General features: G+C 40.2%; 1 protein-coding gene across 6 annotated transcripts in view; it reads left to right on the top strand.

The window, feature by feature from the left end:
• The first annotated feature begins 601 nt into the window (after positions 1-601).
• The window catches only part of slc12a7b (solute carrier family 12 member 7b), a 74,691-nt gene continuing 53,085 nt past the window's right edge, over positions 602-22,207 (top strand). For 5 of the 6 annotated variants that reach the window (XM_047349483.1, XM_047349484.1, XM_047349486.1 and 2 more), the window contains exon 1: positions 602-909. In XM_047349483.1, the coding sequence (XP_047205439.1) occupies positions 678-909 (232 nt within the window). In that variant the 5' untranslated portion in view covers positions 602-677. Of the gene's footprint in view, positions 910-20,379; positions 20,676-22,207 lie in introns of those variants that run through there. The other variant, XM_047349485.1, reaches the window with a different exon arrangement.

Here is a 22,207-nt window from a genome sequence, read left to right on the forward strand (position 1 = left end):
AGAATATGCACTCAAATTAAAAGTACTTTTTGAACATAACAACCAGGTATTAAACATACTTCTTATTAAGTGTGTGTTGATTACCTCTAAATAAGGGAATTAAACATAATTTTAATTTAATACATAATATGTTTCACTTAATGAACCAAGTTACTGTTATAAATGAACTTTTCAAATACTAGATAGATAGATAGATAGATAGATAATTTTGAAACGCCATTTGTTTTGCAACAAAATTCTCTTTGCTACAGTTTTTTAATTGATGATGCTTTCACATTGTTAATTTTATGTTCTTGACAATACATATCCCATTTCCTATCACAAACAAACAAAAATACTTTTAAAATGAGATTTTGCAGGGGTATGAATAATGTTTTTGTTTGTTTGTGGGTGGTGGGCGGCAGGATCCACCACTGTTTGTAGGGTGCGTAAAAACTTGCTCATTACATATGTAACCATTTTAAAATAACCGTGATTTGCTCCGGTTGGTGATTGACGGCGCGCTTGGGTCCTCTTGACCAATTAGAAAACACGGGGGGCGGGCCTTATTCTACTGTAATCAATCCTCTCATCAGCGCGTGAGTGTGTCAAGAGCGTCATTAACGGCTCAGACAAGGAGAACTTAACGGTGAGTGTTTGCTTGAGTGTCAAGAGCGACAAAAGAGACGAAAAACAACATGGGGGAAAGATTTGTGGTGGTCCCTGTAGACTCTGGAGAGATGATTGCCAGTGGGGGAGAACACACAGGCAAAACTGAAGCTCGCCCGGCACCGGACACCGGTGACAGCGGCAGCACTGGTGCTGGCACCGCGGAGGAACAAGAGCCGTTGGAGGACTCTGTGTTCGAGCCGCAAGACCCCGAGGCGGCGGTACCTATCCTGGAGTACAACAGGGAGCCTAATAAGTACGGTAAGACAGCTGGCCCAGACATTAGTCCGTGTCCCACTTCTTATCTCACTTGTTTGTCCGCCTTCCAGGGGATTAGACTTTGTATTTCATTCGGGCATTGGTTGTAGTGTCGTCCTACTGGAGGAGGCGAATGAAGTTTGGGGTAGCTGTACCCCTAAAATCAAAGCCTTGCGAAGTGAAGATGAAGTCTTTAGTACAACCGGCGAGTTACAAGTATATAAATGTATTTTTTAATTAACAGAGTCTTTGTTAAAATTCCACTAAACACTGTAGGGAAAGTTATAATAGATGTCTAGGTTTTACTGCGCTAGCTTAAAACCTCTCAAGAGTGGATTTCCATTGAGGTTGTCTTTCACTAACAGTGACTCGCTGTGTCAGGAGTATTCTGGTTGTTTAGCACCACAAATCACTGTAGCGTGGAAGGACCAGATTCAGGCACTTTTGATTGAAAGGAAAATCCCAAATGCCTGTTGTCTTATCTTTAAGAGTAAATGGCACCAAATAAATACAATGAACGTCAAACTGATCTTTCTTGTTAGCCAATATTCGTCACTCATATTTTGACACAATATTAATACTGTAGATCAGGAAAATGCAGATCTCTCAAGGCAAGTTTCAAAGACAATTTAAAGGTGCTTTTTAAAATTGTTATTATTGTGTGCATGTAATTTTAATTTGACCTTAGCTTTGCGTTTTATTTAGAGATGCACTGATCAGAATTTTGCCTTGATTTTGTAAAGCATTGTCTTGCCTTTGCTGGTTTTGGGCACTTCAGATTTTTCTTTAAAATCTTTAATAGAGGAAGATTCAAGATCTGTACTGAGGTTTTTCTAGCCTTCCTGCCCAGCATGGTCATTAATCATCTGTATGAGGAGAGACGATGTTGCACCTGCTGGGTGCGAGAGCAGTCCCTGTAAAGCAGTTTAACTACTGTTTTAAAAAGAAAAACAAAGTGATTATACAGACGATCTTTTATACTGTGTTTTGTATGTTATGAAATCTTGCTGACCAGCTTATTTCCCGATGCATCTCTGGTGGTACTATTATTTTAAAATGAGGACAAAATATGCATAAGATGTTATCTCCATCTTATATCAGCGATTGGTGCTGCCAACATTTCCAAGTCCAGCACGTTCTATGACAAATGTGTTGAAAGTGCAGATCGATGAAGGAGAGTACCTTTGCTGTATTCTGTTCAACATCCCTGTTGTCTGCTGAAAGTCCCACACTCTTTCTAGCACCATGAATGATCTACAGACATGTCTTGTCACGATGTAGTAGATATAGTTTCCTTTTAAATTGGTTCTTCTTTCTGTTCTTCCGCTGACTTAATTTTACCTAAAACAGCTAACTTTGAATCTTCTATCACTCAGCAAAAACATCCACAATGAATAGTGTTTCTGTCAGTGCGACCTGTAAGGGCTTACATTGGGTATGTTCACTGATCAGAATAGGATCGGATATTTGAGTTTCCCATTGGCAGGTCACCAGTTAGGGCAAGTTGTCCTATTCCAGTCATTCCTCGAAGCATCTCCACTTTAACTAACACTCTATTTTACAAACTGTATTGATCTATGGGATTTCTAGCATTCAGTCAAATCTTTCCGCTTTACTATGTTTGCTGTCCTTGCCCTCAGACCTTGTTCCTCCAGTAGCTGACAAGCAAGGTCTCTATAGCAACACAGATAGATAGAAGGCTCCAGAATAATGTACAGGCACTGTTTGTCAGCAAGCGTGCAGAATTACAGTGCGATGATGGACAGCTGAGTGTGTGTGGGAACCGTCTGATGTGTGTATTGATTGGTGATCAGTAGAGCACACGGGTTCATCTGGTTTTGTGATGTTCAGACTAGTCACTGGTTGACGCATCGCTTTAATGGAGTGTTGCTGAGCTGCTTTACTGAGACCAATCTGACATATTTCACTGACCTCAATAAAATCTACTCATAAAATCATAAAACAATGGGAGAGTTGTCACCATAAAAAACAAACAAGTTTCATGTCCTAAAAAGCAAAGCATGAATGAATAAAAAAAGTGGAGTGGTTGATGTGCTTATTATGAATCACAGTGACACAGAAGAGATTTGTTATTGACATAGGGAGCCAGTGTGTTATGTTAAGCCTGAAAAATGTCTCTGGTTCAGAGCCACTGCAAGACATTGGGCGAGTAACAAGGGAGGTTGTGCACTGAAGCTACTGATAATTGTTCAAACAGGCTCACATACAGTTGGACAAATGAAAAATGTGGTGAGTTTTCATAGTCATGTTGTGTGAAAGGGTGCTGAACTGATGTGTCTAACAAAGTCCTGCCAGCCACAAGCAGCAAAGCCTTGACAATGTTTTCCACATGATTTCCTTAAAACGAACATAACAACAAGTCAGGACCGGTCCATTCCGTTTCAGCGCATGTACTCAATTTCTTTGAAATCTCTGGGCTACTAGGGAGTCGTGTTGTGGACGCGGATCTGTGCAGTGGTAGTGGTGTGTGTACTCATTGCTTGGGTTTGTCACGGCTATAAATTACTCTGTCAGGCAATGATGGAAAACATTGTGTGTGGGCTTTCATCAGGACAGATTTTAATAAGTCTCTGTTACCTGATCCTGAAGAAGACTGTCTCCTCTGTGAACACAAGCAGCTGGCAGTCTCACCACCAAATAATGCAGATCTCAGAGGATTTTAGTTGTGGCTCCTTTATCATTGAGGGGAAACATATTTTGTAGATCAATTGGGCAACTGCATTCCTTTTAAATGCCTAAAATAATCACATTCCATAGTATTCAACGAAATGATAAATGGGGGTATTTAATAAGCATAAAAATTGTGTTGGCCATGGATAAAGACAACTTCTAAACACAGGGAGTCGAATGTCACTGAACCGTGCCATCATGGTGTATTTTACTGTCACACCTCTTATTACTTATATAAATTTTTGTTGCTTTATTTCCTTCTTGTTTTTCATCTCTGTACTGCAATCAGTGTGCGATGGGTTGCAGTGAATATAGCAGTTAGTTTGGTGGTGTTTCATTTCCTCATTTCCAGCTGCTTCTACTGAAACAAATGTCTGGATGATGAAGCTGGTTCCAGTTGCAGATAATAAAAGCGTTGGTTTAATGGACAGTCAGAAGGAAACATCTTGAGGTATTTTTAGTAATGCAGGTCAGGTTTTACAGCATACAGCATGCTCCTTGAAACAGGCCTTCCTTTGTCTTTTTTTCTTTTTGCTTGAACAAATATTGCAGATTCTTTTCCGTTTTCCAGCTCACTCAGTTTCAGCTTGTATTTCTTGGAAAACTTGTGCAAGCCGTTACTCTTCAGTCACAATGAAATGGGCCTTATTTGGCCTTTAGAGAGTCATGCAGCACAATCAAAGTGTTGGTACATGCTAATGTACATGGAACATTGTTTTGTTCTTCTCATGGTTGCAAAATTAATGTTTAGAGATGAAATGTTGCATAGAAAAGAGGAAGCAGTGGTTATGAAGAAAGAAACACAATCATCTGTAAATTGCGGCTTTTGGTTCTAAGAAGTGTTCACTTCTTAAGACTGTAGGGAATCAAATGTGGTTTCCTCATTCTAATAGGATGAAAGGGTTCCTGTACAGGTCCTTCTCAAAATATTAGCATAATGTGATAAAGTTGATTATTTTCCATAATGTCATGATGAAAATTTAACATTCATATATTTTAGATTCATTGCACACTAACTGAAATATTTCAGGTCTTTTATTGTCTTAATACGGATGATTTTGGCATACAGCTCATGAAAACCCAAAATTCCTATCTCACAAAATTAGCATATCATTAAAAGGGTCTCTAAACGAGCTATGAACCTAATCATCTGAATCAACGAGTTAACTCTAAACACCTGCAAAAGATTCCTGAGGCCTTTAAAACTCCCAGCCTGGTTCATCACTCAAAACCCCAATCATGGGTAAGACTGCCGACCTGACTGCTGTCCAGAAGGCCACTATTGACACCCTCAAGCAAGAGGATAAGACACAGAAAGAAATTTCTGAACGAATAGGCTGTTCCCAGAGTGCTGTATCAAGGCACCTCAGTGGGAAGTCTGTGGGAAGGAAAAAGTGTGGCAGAAAACGCTGCACAACGAGAAGAGGTGACCGGACCCTGAGGAAGATTGTGGAGAAGGGCCGATTCCAGACCTTGGGGGACCTGCGGAAGCAGTGGACTGAGTCTGGAGTAGAAACATCCAGACCCACCGTGCACAGGCGTGTGCAGGAAATGGGCTACAGGTGCCGCATTCCCCAGGTCAAGCCACTTTTGAACCAGAAACAGCGGCAGAAGCGCCTGACCTGGGCTACAGAGAAGCAGCACTGGACTGTTGCTCAGTGGTCCAAAGTACTTTTTTCGGATGAAAGCAAATTCTGCATGTCATTCGGAAATCAAGGTGCCAGAATCTGGAGGAAGACTGGGGAGAAGGAAATGCCAAAATTCCAGAAGTCCAGTGCCAAGTACCCACAGTCAGTGATGGTCTGGGGTGCCGTGTCAGCTGCTGGTGTTGGTCCACTGTGTTTTATCAAGGGCAGGGTCAATGCAGCTAGCTATCAGGAGATTTTGGAGCACTTCATGCTTCCATCTGCTGAAAAGCTTTATGGAGATGAAGATTTCATTTTTCAGCACGACCTGGCACCTGCTCACAGTGCCAAAACCACTGGTAAATGGTTTACTGACCATGGTATCACTGTGCTCAATTGGCCTGCCAACTCTCCTGACCTGAACCCCATAGAGAATCTGTGGGATATTGTGAAGAGAACGTTGAGAGACTCAAGACCCAACACTCTGGATGAGCTAAAGGCCGCTATCGAAGCATCCTGGGCCTCCATAAGACCTCAGCAGTGCCACAGGCTGATTGCCTCCATGCCACGCCGCATTGAAGCAGTCATTTCTGCAAAAGGATTCCCGACCAAGTATTGAGTGCATAACTGTACATGATTATTTGAAGGTTGACGTTTTTTGTATTAAAAACACTTTTCTTTTATTGGTCGGATGAAATATGTTAATTTTGTGAGATAGGAATTTTGGGTTTTCATGAGCTGTATGCCACAATCATCCGTATTAAGACAATAAAAGACCTGAAATATTTCAGTTAGTGTGCAATGAATCTAAAATATATGAATGTTAAATTTTCATCATTACATTATAGAAAACAATGAACTTTATCACAATATGCTAATATTTTGAGAAGGACCTGTATGTATGCAATGTAAATGGAACATCTGCAGTTGTCAAAATTAGAACCCCCCACTCGGCAAATACAGGTAGATTTATAGAGTGGTCATTAAATTTAATGAATCACAAGCCACAGTTTGCAACCTAAACAGGAGAACAGTGTTCAGTTGTAATAATTGACCGGAGCAATGTGCCTGAGCTGCAGATAGACAAATGCTGTTATTTGTAGAAATATGAATATATGAAACCACCAGTTTATCAAGAGGGGCCAAGGGATAACCCTCAAGTCAAATGGCTGTTTTTAATGACAGTGATGACTAGGGGTCGGCATTTCAAGCTGCAGCACTGATGTAAACCCTTTTCTCCAGAACAGCAAACTGTTGTGCAGCTTTAGGTCTGTCGCTTGTCGAGGGGAGTTTGCTGAACTGGTATCCAGAGGTCTGGAGATGAAAGATTTGTGCTAAACAGGGCTTCTTGCCGTCAGTAAGCACCTTGCCTCAGCACACACAAAATTAGAATATTACTTAAGATACTAAAAGGATATTTTAAACAGAAATGTCAGGTTTCTGAAAAGTGTGTTTATTCCTAGGCACTCAATGCTTGGTCGGGGCTCCTTTTGCATGACTTACTGCATCAATGCGGTGTGTCATGGAGGTGATCAGCCTGTGGTTCTACTGGGGTTTAATGGAAGCCCAGGTTGCTTTGACCTTCAGGTCAACTGCATCCTTGGGTTTAGTGTCTCATCCTCCTCTTGCCAATACCCTATAGATTCTCTACGGGGGTGAGGTCAGTTTGCTGACCAATGAAGCCCAGAAATCTCATGGTCATTGAACCAGCTTTTGGTACCTTCGGCAGAGTGGGCAGGTGCCACGTCCTGCTGGAAAAAAAAAATCAGCATCTCCATGAAGCTTGACAGCAGAGGGAAGCATCAAGTTCTCTCACATTTCATGGTTGTTGGCTGTGTTGAGTGTGGACTTTAGAAAGCACGGTGGAGCAACACCAGCTGATGGCGCCCCAGATCATCACTGGATCAATGTGATCAACCCATCAAAGTGGATTCTGTGCCTCTCTAGTCTTTCTGCAGACTCTGGCACCAAAATGAAATGCAAACTATACTTTAATCTGAAAAGAGAGCCACTGAGCCAGATCCAGTTATTTTCTCCTTAACCCGGGTGAGAACTGGAATGTTAGTCGAGGTTTTAATCGATTCCCGAGACTTATTTTCCTACTCTACTGAGGATAGGGTGTGTGTGTGTATGGTTGGTATGTTTGGCATGTTATGTGTTGGGATTATGAATCTGAGAATATTATTTAATATTAATATTTTAATATTTTATCAAATAATATTTCGGTCTATTAAGGGTTTCCTGTGACTACCAGCCCAGGAAGGCGGTGGTATTAGGACAAAATAGAAAGGTGTAAGAAGAGCTCTGACATTATTGAACAGCAAAAACTCTGCAAACACGTGGAATGAATTTACACAATTTCTTAAAATACAAGAATCTCAAAAACTCAAAGTCAAACATATTTCAGTCAACAAACTCTTTACTATGTTAAAACAATCCAACTAAACTACCAAGCAGAATTAAAGAATAACGAAGACTAAAGGGCTATGTACAATATAAACAAGTTGATCAAAGATAGTTGAAACCATGAAAGAGTGATGCAACATTACCATGCAATGTTTATGTTTGAGAACCAAGGATTATCTTGAAGAATCTGGAAATGAAGTTAAGTTAGTCTTGGAACCAACTTAGGCAATAATCAGCAAACGTTTAGACAACCATTCACAATGCAAGATCAGATAAAATATTTTAATAAAATAATGTTTTAAATAATGATCTGCTGAATAAAACCAACCTTCTGGATGACCAATTCTCAACGGTGTCTAATTAGCTGCCTTTATTTATTAAAATTATATTTAGAGAAATATTATTAAGGGAATGATAAAACATTTAAGAACATATTTTAGAAAAGAGCCAAATCTTTCTGGAGAAATGGGCTTAATGGTGTTTACTTAGTTATCAAATTTAGTAAAATGATGTTAGGGACACATTATTTACTGGATTGAAAACTAAACCTTTCTGGGTAAATATTATTTGGCAGCAAGCACTGTCCTTACCTGTTAGCAGTTGAAGCTAACAAAGAAGCTGCTAGCTTAGCACCAGAATCAAACGCATACCTTTTAAAATACCGTTGATAAAAGGGTTCAAACGCATAAGTGCGGACGGCGCGTTATGGCCGATCTTCTGTGTTAAAATCGGTGTTTAAAATCACCCTTTAAATAAAGTTTGTCTTAACTTTAAAAACACAGACAAAGAACACAAAACTGAACACGTGTGCTGCAGATATTCTGCTAGCACCAAGATAGCTGAGTTCAACACAAACAAAACCAAACTTCATAAAATGAAAACGTTTTGATCATTTCAATCTAAATCTTTGGCTGTGGGTCCCAACATCCCCCCTTTTAGTACCGAAAAATGGGTCACTGTGTCTGTCTCTCAAACTCCTCCATTGTGATGACATCTTTGGAGTGGCTCCACTCTTTACCACCAACCTTACAGTTTGATGTTGCACTGTGAAAAGGTGTTTGTCTTTTAACTGGCTGCTTGTCTTTTGGCTGATGCCAGTTACCACCCCCCTGGTTCTGTTGCATCACTTGGGGAGTTACTTTGCGTTTCTTCTTAGGCCTGTTCTCAGTTTGAATGTTTAACACTCTAACTTTGCCTTTTCCTGTTCTGTTTGAACGAACATGTGTTTCCCACACAAGCTGAGCATATCTACAAATCTCTTGCATGGAGAGATTCTCTGTTATGCAATGTATGGTAACTTCATACTGCACACTAACGTGGAGGTTGTGAAGAAACAAAGACTTAAAAGTGTGGTCTTCTTCAGGACTTGGAGCATAACATCCCTGAAAATAAGCTGTCTTTAAACGGTGGAAATATTCTTGGGGAGGTTCATCATGTTTTTGCAAAACTGTCAAAGCATTAATAGTGGCAGCGGCTTCATCTCTGTAAACATAGTACTCTTCTCTAAGCCTGGCAGAGAGCTGGATAGCTGTCACCAATTTCGGGAGGAAGAGTTTTTAAGAACACATGAACACTCTTATCTGTTGTTTTCCAAATAAGCCTTAGCTTCTCACGATCAGAAGGAAAACGCAAGTCAAGAAGACAATGTTCAACCTCAAACAGGTAAGCATCAATATTTGACTCCTGGCTACCTGGATCAAAAACTTCTATGTCCTTAGCAAGGGATTCAAGCTGTTTGAAACGGACACCATGCTCCCAAGGTGGATCATCTCCATCTGAGAAGTCATGTTGGTTAGGTTCATGAAATGGTGGAAGAAAACAAGTTTTCTCATGATTTAAATGAAAGCTTTCTAATGAATGGACTCGTGCAAGTGGTGGTGGGTCAGGTTGGATTGAATCACCTGAGAGCCATGTGCGTCTCTCCTGGCCCCTAGGGGTCGACACAGAGTCAGAAGGGAGAGGGGTGCCGATCAGGCCAGAAGGGTGCTCCTCCCACCGAATTGGACCACTTGTGCAGGCTGAGTCCGGCACTCGGTCATCTTGGTGGTTGTTCACTGCAATGGGATTTGGCAGGACACTACTGGAGACCATCTGACTTCCAACATTTCTGTTAAGGTCTGTGGAAGTAAGTTGAACACTTGGACTAAATTTAGGAAGGGGAGACTCGGAGACTCAGGTGCTGATTGCCTGCTGTCTGAGTCTGCCCCCTGCTGTGGCTGCTGTGAGTGAAAATGCAAATCTGGTACCTGAAAGGTGGGGGTCTGTTCCTGCTTTTGGGATGAAGCTTTCTTGAGCTTGGCTGCCTTCAGGTCCACTAACTTTGCTTCAGCTTTCTCCATCCTCTCCTCAGCTTTTGAGAGCTAAAGCTTTGCAGCATTCTCCCTTTGAAGAGCCATCTGATGGTCAGTCTGTAACTAAAGGTATCTTTTAGCTTCCAGTTGTGATTTCTGCTGATACAACAAGGTAAGCTGACAAAGAACATCTGAAATCAGAGCCTCTCTAGTTGGATACTTAATGAAGTTTACCAACTCCCGAATCCTCTCATCACATGTGGCAAGGTCAAACTGATTTAAAACATCCCGCTCATCTGGAGACAAACTGATGAGATCAGCAACAACAACTTTCTGCATCTCCACGTCTGCTGAATTCATAATGGAGTTTAATTCCATCATTCTGGCAGACACTACGAAACAACAACAAAGTTATGAGAAATTGCTAAAAGCAACAACATCTAACAAATGTATGCCCAGCTATATATGTATATTTGACTATACATAAATTGGAAACATTTGTATGATTGCAAAATTGGTGCACCAGTTGATCATTCATCCTGTGACTTATGACAACACAATGCTCCAAGTGTTACAATGCTACTCCTTTCTCTAAGGATATTTTGTGATTTTAGTGTTAATTTTTCACCTTTCTTGGGAGAACTAGTGATTACACACTACTCTTAAACTTTAAGGGAATTTTGTTTAAAATGCAAAGAAAAAAGAGAATTGCTACACCTCCTGAGGGTAATAATTGCAATTTGGCTTTTGGTTCACCCCCCTTTATGGCAGGGTGGCTTAGATTAAATTTGGGATTTAATCTGGCAAAAATCCTGTTCTTTCAAAACATAAAACAAACTATAAAGTTCCTAAATGGATACATGCATCAAAATTAAGTCAGATAATAAATTTAACTGCAAAGTTAATTCAGTTTCAGATTGTTTTCTTACACAAAACAGCCTCTGGAAACAGATGTGCAGCAACTGTCTGGACAGTGAGGTTAACTGAAGTTAAACCAAGTCTCAAGTCATTGCGACTCAGAACATCTAAAATTTTGCCTATGTAGCAAAGTTGATTGTTACTAGCACGGAGATACTGTTGGAGTTATTAATTTGACGAAAGTCTAAAATTGTGAACTCCTGTAATGTCACGAGTTATACTGTTCACTTAAATATAATCAGTGACATCTGATGTTAGAACTCTGATGTTTTGAGTCCTATTGTGACCAGTGACAGCTGGTTTTAAGCTAATCACTTGCTACATCAATAATGTGCAGTTGTGGTTTATTCATTTGCATTTATGTACAGTGCAAGCTGTTCATGATAATGCCCACCCAGGGATGCCATAATGTTGGGATTATGAATCTGAGAATATTATTTAATATTAATATTTATATATATATTTATTCAGACAGTGGCATCATGGGAAGTCTGCTGTTAACCCCCCCCCAAACCCTGTTGTACTTTATGTTATGGCTTCAAAGTGTCATAATTGGGTAACAGCGTTTGTTTGCAAAGACCTGTACCTTTAGTGCTATGTGCTGTTTGCAGCCTACGAGATCCTCTCAATTTGGTGGGAAAAACATTCAAGCATTTGCTCAAAGTGGAAGATTTCATACTGTAACAGAACCCCTCAGTCTCTGAGAACTTTTAGAACCCAGCTAATTCATCTCTGAATCAGGCGCCTTATGCACCATGATAGTTTTGACAGTGCCATGTCAGACGTAGCCAACCAGTGACAGGAAGTTGGACCAACTCATTTTATTCCCCCAGTCACTAGTAAGTCTCTAATCTTTGAACCCAAGACTCAAGACTATTCCCAAGTCGAGCTCAAACTTAAAGCATGCAAGTTCTGAGTGGAGGAGTTATTTGACTGAATAGGTAATCGAATTACTTAGTAATAACTAATTTCTAGCATTTATACACAGTTTTTAAAATATGTATTTGTTTGCCAGAGAAATCAGGAAGAGGAACTGAGCTTTAAAATGTCAGAAAACCAGTGCTGATGTTTCTTTTTACATTAAATATTAACTAAAACAAACAGCCATAAAATGAACTGTACTGATGTAGCTGGTTACCATCTACATCAGTACAAAGCAGCTTTTACTGTATTCCATGAGCGATTTCACGTCATTAAAATAACAAATGCAATTATTTATTCTAAAAGTGAGCAAGTTTATTTATGTAAGATGGAATTATGGCGCTGCTGTCTGCCAGCTTGGATACAGTGACCTTTTTTGTCTTTCAAGGTCAAGACGCAGAACCTAACTTTACTATTGCAAACTTGGAAGATTGCAGTCCTAACACTATGCTAAAAATCATTGTTCTTTACAGCAGTCCTTAAAAATCTTAAATTTTAACATTGGTAGAAGCTTTTTATTGGTGACATATTAATGAAATTGCAATAATAAAGACAATAAATGGATATTCTGTGGGTAACCAGCCTATTTGACAGCAAGGAGAGGTCAGGATGTTAAAAGAAATTATCTGTCTGAGTGTCTATTTCCTAGAGCATTTAGCACTGGTTCCATCACCCAACATAATGCCATTCAAAATGTCCATACAACCAGTAGCGGCGCTCGCATCACCATCACTGTGTCTGTCTCCAGGCTTGCAATTAAATTCAGCCCTAAGAATCTTGCTTCTGACTTTGTGTAAAATGTAACTAAAAGTGCCCTGAAATTGTTGGACATGGTGACATGCATAAGAACAGCGAGTAAACAACACAGGGGATTCAGCATGTATGTTGCAGCAACAGGAACAACCAATATTGGTTAATTGCCAGAGGATTGCACTAGGCTGGTTTGCTCCATTATAACAGACTTTATTTCTGGTGTAAGATATCAAGTATTTTCAAGTCCAAGTGAAGACACAAGTCACTGGTGTAATGTTCCAAGTCTTTTGTTATTTTATCAAGTCAGGTTTGAAGTTTTTAAATCTGACACTTTGCCATCTTGAGCACCGCAGATATAGAATTGCTCCTCTCAAGGTGGCAGCTTGTTGGAGTACCTCTGTTACGTTCATCCTGATATACCTTTTAAAAACAATTGAACAAGGTGGTTTGGTCTTTGGAAGCAGAGAGCTGCTGATTAACATCTCAAAGGCTGTTGGACCGCTTTGTGGCATGGTGTGGAAACAATTATCTCATTGTGTATGTGAATAAAACATAAGGAGATGATTGTAGATTTCAGGAGAAACAGGAATAGGTCAAAAAATATTCCTATTATTGGACAGGAAGCTGAGGTGTGGAAGGAGCATAAATACCTCGGTGTTCACCTGGATAACAGACTGGAGTGGAGATGCAACTGTGAAGCCGTCTACAAGAAGGGACAGAGCAGACTGTACTTCTTGAGAAGCACTAGGACCTTCAGTGTTTGCAGCAAGATGCTGCATATCTTCTATAAGTCTGTTGTGGAGAGTGTGATCTCTTCTGCCATCATCTGCTGGGGAAGCTGCATCAGAGCCAGGGACTTAAAAAAGAAGCTGATAAAGAAGGCTGGCTCTGTTCTGGGGACTCCTTTGGAACCTCTAGAGGTTTGTTGTGTAAAGAACACACACACACAGCCAGGAGCTACTCCACCATGTTGTTGTGCATTACTGCTGCTACATTAATAACAGAAAAAAACTACTAATTAATAAACTACTAATTACTTTAGAAACCGAGAAAGAATGGTTATAAATGCAACAATATTAGCAGCACTAAGTGATAACATTGTTAATGTAAGTGACTTGTTTATATTTTAACACAGTCATTGCTATATTACACATATGAGAACAAACTATAGTTTTTTTTTTATTCCAAAACTAATCAGGTTATTCAAAGGTTAGTAGTATAAAACAAAAGTCATTATCGGTGGTAAAAAATCTCAGCTGACTTTGTCTGATGGTCTGTCTAAAATCTGTCAACTAGCTCCTTTTAAATGGTTACATAACCTGAGCTAAGGGCTTGTTAAAGCATGCTGTGTCACATAAAGAATTTACAGCGTTTAATGGATGAGTACTGCCATGTTCAGATACAGCTTTGTACGACCGCATGTTTCTTTAGCTAATGCAGAGGTTGTATATTCCCTGCTCTGCTTCCTATGAAACACATTTTACAGGTTTTAACTGCTCAAGTCTAGTTGGGAGTAGTTTTCTTTTTTTCCACCATCATCTTATGACTTGAGGTCAGCTGCAACAGTCTGTCTCCTTTCTATAAAAATGCGTGTGTGTCATGGAAATGTTTTCTAAAGGACGTTAGATGGTCTAGTGGCCCTTTCATAGTCAGACAGGAAAATATGAGTGTTGTGTCTGGAAGTGATTGTAAAGCTCTTTCTGAAAAATAACGTCTCCAGTTAACATTGAACTCCAGATTACAGTTAATGTTGTTTTGACTGTTATTGCAGATGTGGCAGATGTTTGGATGAATTCTTTGTTTTTTATTTTTTATTTTATGTATCAGTGGTTTAACACAGATAATTACACATGCGGTCAGAAGGGGGCACCATTGTGTCATGATAAGTCTTGAGCAGCTTCTGGTTAAATAAAATGCGAGGCACAGAAGCATGAGCTATAACGATGTAGGTATTTTTTTATTCAGAATAAGAAAACAAATCTTTAGTCAGTAGTCTTTGTTGCAACTCTTCAAAAGAATGTTCTAAAAGTTTATTTGATGCCATCAGCGTGCACCATATGACCTAACATGGTGCTTTAGTTGTTCTTGTGTTGGTTTAACACAACATAGAGCAGTAACTAATTGAAAAATGACGCGTGACAATGACCATAATCTAAATCCACATGGCATGATAAAGAGCTAATATGTTTATTTGTAATCCAATACAGTTAACTTTGAATCGTTGTGTGGCAGTGGTGTTTGAAAGCTGTACTACCTGCTGTAACCTGTAGGGGGCAGTGTTTAATTATTGGATGTGCTTAAACCGTTACAAAACTGTTAAATCCTAGAGAAAAGTAGTTATAAAACAAATTCATTTAAGTAGGAAGTCTGGAAGGTAAAAAGGCAAAAATTTTAAAACTGGAAATAGATGGATTTATTAGCTTAGGATGTATGGACATGATGGTGTTTGAGAAAGAGTTCAGCTTTGTCCTTCACCCAAGCTCTTGCTTTCAGGTTAAGTCTCGGCTCATCTTCCCTCTGTACAATCAATCGATACATCTATTTTGAGATCAGAAATCTGAGCCTGCTTTTCAGTGTAACTGTGTTAAAGTCAGACAGAACAATGGACTGTGGACACATGAAACCAACATGCAGCATATCCTTTAAGACCTGCACTTTTATGCTGCTTCTTTTTTATTTGTAGAATAACAAACTTTTTGTTGCGTAAGCTATAAAATATAGTTATAGTGGAGATAGTCTTTCATATTACATACACTATATGGCCAAAACTATTGGGTTACTTGCTTTTACACACACAAACTTTGATGTCTCATTCTAAATGTAATTACTTTAATATGGCATTGGCCCACCCTTTGCAGCTACAACAACTTACATTCTCTTGGGAAGGATGAGGTATCGAAGTACAGTACAGACCAGACGTTTGGACACACCTTCTCATTCAAAGAGTTGTCTTTATTTTTATGACTATGAATATTGTAGCTTCACACTGAAGGCATCAAAACTATAAATTAACACATGTGAAATTATATACTGAAAATATGTCTTATATTCTAGGTTCTTCAAAGTAGCCACCTTTTGCTTTGATTACTGCTCCACACACTCTTGGCATTCTGTTAATGAGCTTCAAGAGGTAGTCACCTGAAATGGTTTTCCAACAGTCTTGAAGGAGTTCCCAGAGATGCTTAGCACTTGTTGGCCCTTTTGCCTTCACTCTGCGGTCCAGCTCACCCCAAACCATCTCGATTGGGTTCAGGTAATGTGACTGTGGAGGCCAGGCCATCTGGCGCAGCACCCCATCACTCTCCTTCTTGGTCAAATAGCCCTTATACAGCCTGGAGGTGTGTTTGGGGTCATTGTCCTGTTGAAAAATAAATGATGGTCCAACTAAACACAAACCGGATGGAATAGCATGCCGTTGCAAGATGCTGTGGTAGCCATGCTGGTTCAGTATGGCTTCAATTTTGAATAAACCCCAACAGTGTCACCAGCAAAACACCCCCACACCATCACACCCCCTCCTCCATGCTTCACGGTGGGAACCAGGCATGTAGAGTCCATCTGTTCACCTCTTCTGCGCCACACAAAGACACGGTGGTTGGAACCAAAGATCTCAAACTTGGACTCATCAGACCAAAGCACAGATTTCCACTGGTCTAATGTCCATTCCTTGACTTATTTAGCCTAAACAAGTCTCTTCTGCTTGTTGCCTGTCCTCAGCAGTGGTTTCCTAGCAGCTATTTTACCATGAAGGCCTGATTCACACAGTCTTCTCTTAACAGTTGTTCTAGAGATGTGTCTGCTGCTAGAACTCTGTGTGGCATTGACCTGTTCTCTAATCTGAGCTGCTGTTAACCTGCGATTTCTGAGACTGGTGACTCGGATGAACTTATCGTCCGCAGCAGAGGTGACCCTTGGTCTTCCTTTCCTGGGGCGGTCCTCATGTGAGCCAGTTTCTTTGTAGCGCTTGATGGTTTTTGCAACTGCACTTGGGGACACTTTAAAAGTTTTCCCAATTGTTCGGACTGACTGACCTTCATTTCTTAAAGTAATGATGGCCACTCATTTTTCTTTACTTAGCTGCTTTTTTCTTGCCATAATACAAATTCTAACAGTCTATTCAGTAGGACTATCAGCTGTGTACTGTATCCACCTCCTGCACAACACAACTGATGGTCCAAACCACATTTATAAGGCTTGAAATCCCACTTATTAAACCTGACAGGGTACACCTGTGAAGTGGAAACCATTTCAGGTGACTACTTCTTGAAGCTCATCAACAGAAAGCCAAGAGTGTGCGGAGCAGTAATCAAAGCAAAAGGTGGCTACTTTGAAGAACCTAGAATATAAGACATATTTTCAGTTGTTTCACACTTTTTTGTTCAGTATATAATTCCACATGTGTTAATTCATAGTTTTGATGCCTTCAGTGTGAAGCTACAATATTCATAGTCATGAAAATAAAGAAAACTCTTTGAATGAGAAGGTGTGTCCAAACCTTTGGTCTGTACTGTATATTTGAACATTCTTCCAGGAGAGTATTTTAGGGTAGTTGGTGTTGTTGGACAGGAAGGACTGGCTTCCAGTCTCTACTCTAATTTATCCCCAGTGTGCTCTGTCAGTTGAGGGTCAGTCAGGTTCCTCCACATCAAACTCTTGCATTCATGTCCTGTTGGTACTTGCGTTGTGCACTGGAGAAGTCATGTTGGAGATGAAGAAGGTATGTCCAAACTGCTCCCACAAGGTCAGGAGTATAAAATTGTCCAAACTGTCTTGTTACGATGCCTCATTAAGACTTAATTTCAGTGCAATTGAGAGGCCAAGTCTAGCTCCTGAAAATCGTAATCCCCTATGCGCCAACCTTTACTTTTGACATATTGCCATCATGCAAGTGTCATTCTCCTGGCAACTGCCAAACCCAGAATAATCTATTGATTTGTCAGACAGGCATAATTTAGCACTCCAAAAACCATGCCTCCACTGCTCTAGAGTGCGGTGTCAGGTGTATGCACACCAACACCGCACTCTAGAGCAGTTTTGTTGTTCTCTAATGGTGCGTTCACACCGAACGCGGATTCTGCGATAGGAGCGGCCGATTTACATGTTATCCCTATGTAGAGACGCGTTCAGGAGCGGAGCGGTGCGAAGGAGACGAAGGACGCGGTGCGGAAGGCACGCCAAGCGAAGCGGGAGCGCAGCGAGAGCAATGGACGAGCTGAAAAATCTGAACTTTTTCCTAAATTCGCGTTGCGTCAACCAATAACGGACTGGATGTGGCTGTGACGTAGGGTGAAAGACCGCAGCGGAGAAGATGCGGTTGTCAGTGAAGATGGAGGACCAGATTATAGTGGAAGTGTGCAGCAAGCCAGAGTTTAATGACTCAACTAATTACTTTTACCGAGACAAGTACAGAAAGGACCTGGCCTGGTTAAGTTTAGTCACAAATATCTTATATTTAGGAACTCTCTGAACTGTTCCCGTCCCTGAAGAATCTGGTGAACCCAGGGACATCGGCGGCGTTTTTTGGCTCTCCACAGGTAAAACACCGTAATTAGGTCCGTGAAATCCATGTCAGTCATGTTCAGTTGAAACCAACAAGCAGCAGATAGAAGCTCCTCCTATTTGATGATGTGGCGAAGCGTTGCCGTTTGTTGCCATTTGGCAACGCGGAGTTCACGCGGAATGTGAAGCGAGCAACAGCACACAAATGACGCGAAATATTCGCAGAATCCGCGTTCGGTGTGAACGCACCATAACACTTCTCTTTGGCTATACCCCTACTAGCTCCACTGTGGAATATTTAGTAATGAGGAACTTTCACGACTGGACTTATAGTTCAGGTACGGCCTTTGAAACCTTTGGGAAAGTTTGTGATCCAGCTCAGTTGACAGTGAAACAACCCCACTATTAATAAACCCTTTATATGGCTAAAATTGCACACAGGCAAGTCACATCAGATGTACATGAGAAGATTGTTACGCTGACTGCTGAAGTGATGATGAACACAATAGTAAGATCGAAAGAGCTTTCTGAAGCCTTTTAGAAAGAAGTCTGTAGTCTCTTATGAGGTTGTCAGTGATTCCACTGTACAGAAAATAGGTTAAAGATATATAAAACAAGATGTTTTATATATCTTGTTTTATATATAAACTAAATAGCATTGCATTGAAAGACCCTCATACCAGCTGTGAAGCATCAAGCTGGAAGTATCATGGTAAGTAAGTAAGTAAACTTTATTTATATAGCACCTTTCACAGACATGGAAAGTCACAAAGTGCTTTACAAAGAAAAGGAACATAAAAATAATAAAAACAATAAGAAGGAGATTCTGGTCTGGGGATGAAATGCTGCAGCAGGACCTGGCCAGCTCACCAACATAGATTCCACCATCAATGCTACTGTGCATAACAGACTAGCTGAAAAAAACACAAGACCATCTGTGAGGAAAAAAAACCCTCTTCATTTTATTGAGTTGCTGTGGGCTGACTTGAAACAGGCTGTACATGCAGCGTCCCCACTCACAGGTGATAGTTAGGAGTGGGGTAAACTTTCCTCAGATCGATGTCAATGACTGGTAGATGGCTACAAGAAGCATCTAATGGAAGTTATTTCAGCCAAAGCGGATAAGACTAGCCATTAGGGGATAGGGTATCCTAAAGTTTTCATGAGTTAGATTACACACTTTTTTTGTTACCTTTTATTAAATGAGTAAAAGAAAACAAATGTTTAATTGTATTTAATGAATCTTTTCCAAGCAAAAAATATGAGCTATGTGAAGATTACTTTTAAAGGAACTGAATATTTAATGGGGTATCCAAATGTTTTATATGACTAGAAATATTGATGTTGACTGATTATTGTAGTCAAGGTCATCAATTATGGTGACTAGTGGTGACTTCTATTGATCTGCCATGCGGTGACAGTGGAATAGGTGGCTGACTCTCCACTTGCTTAATATCCAAGTTAACTTTACATCTGCAGCATTTGAAAATAATCTGTTCATTAAGTGGTTTTGGTGAAATATGTAGTTTTAGTATTTCCCATAACTGAGGGGTGTTTCTTACTTGGTATGGGAAATGATGGTCAGATGGTCAGTGGCTGTGTGTAACGACATATCTTTAGGAAATGACTCATTTAAATGTCAGGTCAGCAGATGAGATTGAAATATTAGTATTATTGTTTGCTTTAATGCAACTGTGTTCGAAGAAATGACCAGAAGAGGTGGAGTTTTTATTGGATCCCTTTTATGGTAACATACACTGTTTCATTTTTATTTTTGTTCAATAATTCCATTATTCTTGAACTTCCTAGATGTCAGGGAGATGGGTGCTTTCAGTTTTCCTATTTTCCTCCCTGAGTGGGCTTATGAACAAAGCAACACACTGATATTGGTGTTGTTAATAATGTGCATGAATACATGCGAGGACTATAGGTGTATATAATTCAAGATGCTGCTGAACACCTGTGACTATACACACTGGGTCATATAACACTGCATAGGAAAACAGGATAATCATAAGACAGTTGTTTGTGTGTACTTCAACATATTCCGGAATGGATCGGCTCCAAACTTCCTCCACTCTTTGAGCAGCAGGCATTCCTGTCAGTTTTGGTTGTCTGTGAATCAAAGCAGCCTTCCAGAACTGGATAATCAGCCCTCAGGGCACAGAAAGAGCCTCTAATATGTTTTCACATGCTAATAAGCACAAATGCATGTCATGTTTTCTGCGAGGTTGTCTGTTTCTGTGGACTGCCCCCACTGGGCGGGGCAGCCCCACTCTTCCTTGTTTGGATGGTTGAGGTGGGGGTTGGTCTCACATGGGAGGACAGCTGAATTCTAGTGACTAGAACAAAAACTCAGGCGTGAGACTCATTGGCTGCCGATGAGTGTTTAAGTTCATCAGGGCATCAGGTCTGAAGAACCAGGCAAGCAGCTGAGGACGAGAACAAGAAGGAAGAGCAGTGTTGGTTGGACGGAAGAGGAAACAGAGAATAGGCAGCTCAGAGGGGGAAGGAGATAAGAGAGGAGAAAGAGTGGGACAAACAAAAATGCCAACTAACTTCACTGTGGTCCCAGTGAAGGACAACACTGGAAAGGCAAAGGAACAAAACAAAGAGGAAGATGTTGATGAGAACAATGTCCTGGCAGAAGAAGAAGATCCTGCAGGTGAGATCAGATTATGTTGTTTTTATTAAGCTATTCAGATTTAAGAACAGGTTTTACAGATTTCTACACAATGCACACTTATTATCTTACATTTTAACATCTTTTTTTAAACCTTATTCATCTCATTTAGGCTGTACATAATGAAATCCTTCCAGAAAGTTCCAGAGTTTGCTTTCAGGCTCCAACCCAAGCTGACAATTTAGCTTTATTTTGAGGGTAATTACTGGCTTTATTTTTCAGAAAAACTGTTTATGGCTGCATGTGGGCGGATAATGTGAAATAAATGCTGCATTTTAGGGACAGCTTGTTTGTTGTCCAACTGCAGCATGAGATGAGTTTTCCTCACACACAACTGCCACTCAAGAAGGTGTGACATGAGGACGGTTCCATGGTTTCCTTTCTGGCCTGAGTGTCTCTGCTATTCCATGTGGTCAACCTTCACAGCTGGCAGTTAAAAGAGCTTGTGTTGTTTTTAATGGTGGGTTTTTTTCTGACCTCACTTAACAACCAGATCCCAGCCAGCACAGTCTTTCCGTTCTTACCTTCTGGAAAAGCTCGGTTGTTTTAATGGATGGGACCTTTACATCAGTCACCAAACTGATCTGCAATAGAAACTGAGAGCTTGTGAAAAAAGTGGGAAAAATTTTTTAAATACCTGTTAAATAACAGTTTTTGCAGGTAGGTATGTTCAAGTAATATAAATAAAGTTGGTTCAGTTTACTTTAAATTCAGTTGGCTTCTGAAAGGCTCTTTGGGAAGTGAACAATTAAAATATTGCATCTACAGTAGTTACGGTTGACACAAAACTACAATTTCAAACTTCACACAAATAGAAAAAACAAAAAAATGCAAATGCATGTCACACACATTTTTTTACAGTGTAAACAAAGATCTGGTTATTGCAAACGTTTTCAGTACTATTTATTCAATTTTTAACAACTGGAGTCAGCAGTGTCTGTTGCCAGTGGTTAAGACTAGTTTATGCTAACCTTGTTAGCTCCAGTTTCAGTACACCGTGCTTTTAACATTTACTCGTTTAATTATTTGCCATATTAGCTGCTAAGCCTTTGTACTACTGAACAGACGTGTAACGGAGGTCCTTTTGACGCTTTAACATTTCGTACTCGATGGACCCATCTGCTCCGAGACGTTTGCCTACTATGACGTGAGCTGTGGGGGAAACACATCTCCATGGCAGAACACTATAATGGGACGATCAGTAACTTGTTGATATTTAAACAGATAACATTAGCTTATGCCACTGAGATGTCTACTACTTCACTGCTCCACATACAGGCACATTGTTAACCTTTTTAACATTTTATTTCTCTTAAACAAAAGAGCGTCTGTCTTTAAAAAGCTCTGCCATTGTTGTGGTGCTACTCAGCTTTGCTGCGCCCAACTCTGTATCTGGGGGTTGCTTGTTGGCATCCTTTGACCTTTCTCATTTGTCTATTTGCAAACCATGCTTTGGCCCTTTCAACTAAAGAGTCGCAGGGGCCCTATTTTCTGTACGTACCATGATTTTTAAG

This window comes from Girardinichthys multiradiatus, chromosome 21 (genome assembly GCF_021462225.1).
Source record: "Girardinichthys multiradiatus isolate DD_20200921_A chromosome 21, DD_fGirMul_XY1, whole genome shotgun sequence".
In the NCBI taxonomy this organism is placed as follows: domain Eukaryota; kingdom Metazoa; phylum Chordata; class Actinopteri; order Cyprinodontiformes; family Goodeidae; genus Girardinichthys; species Girardinichthys multiradiatus.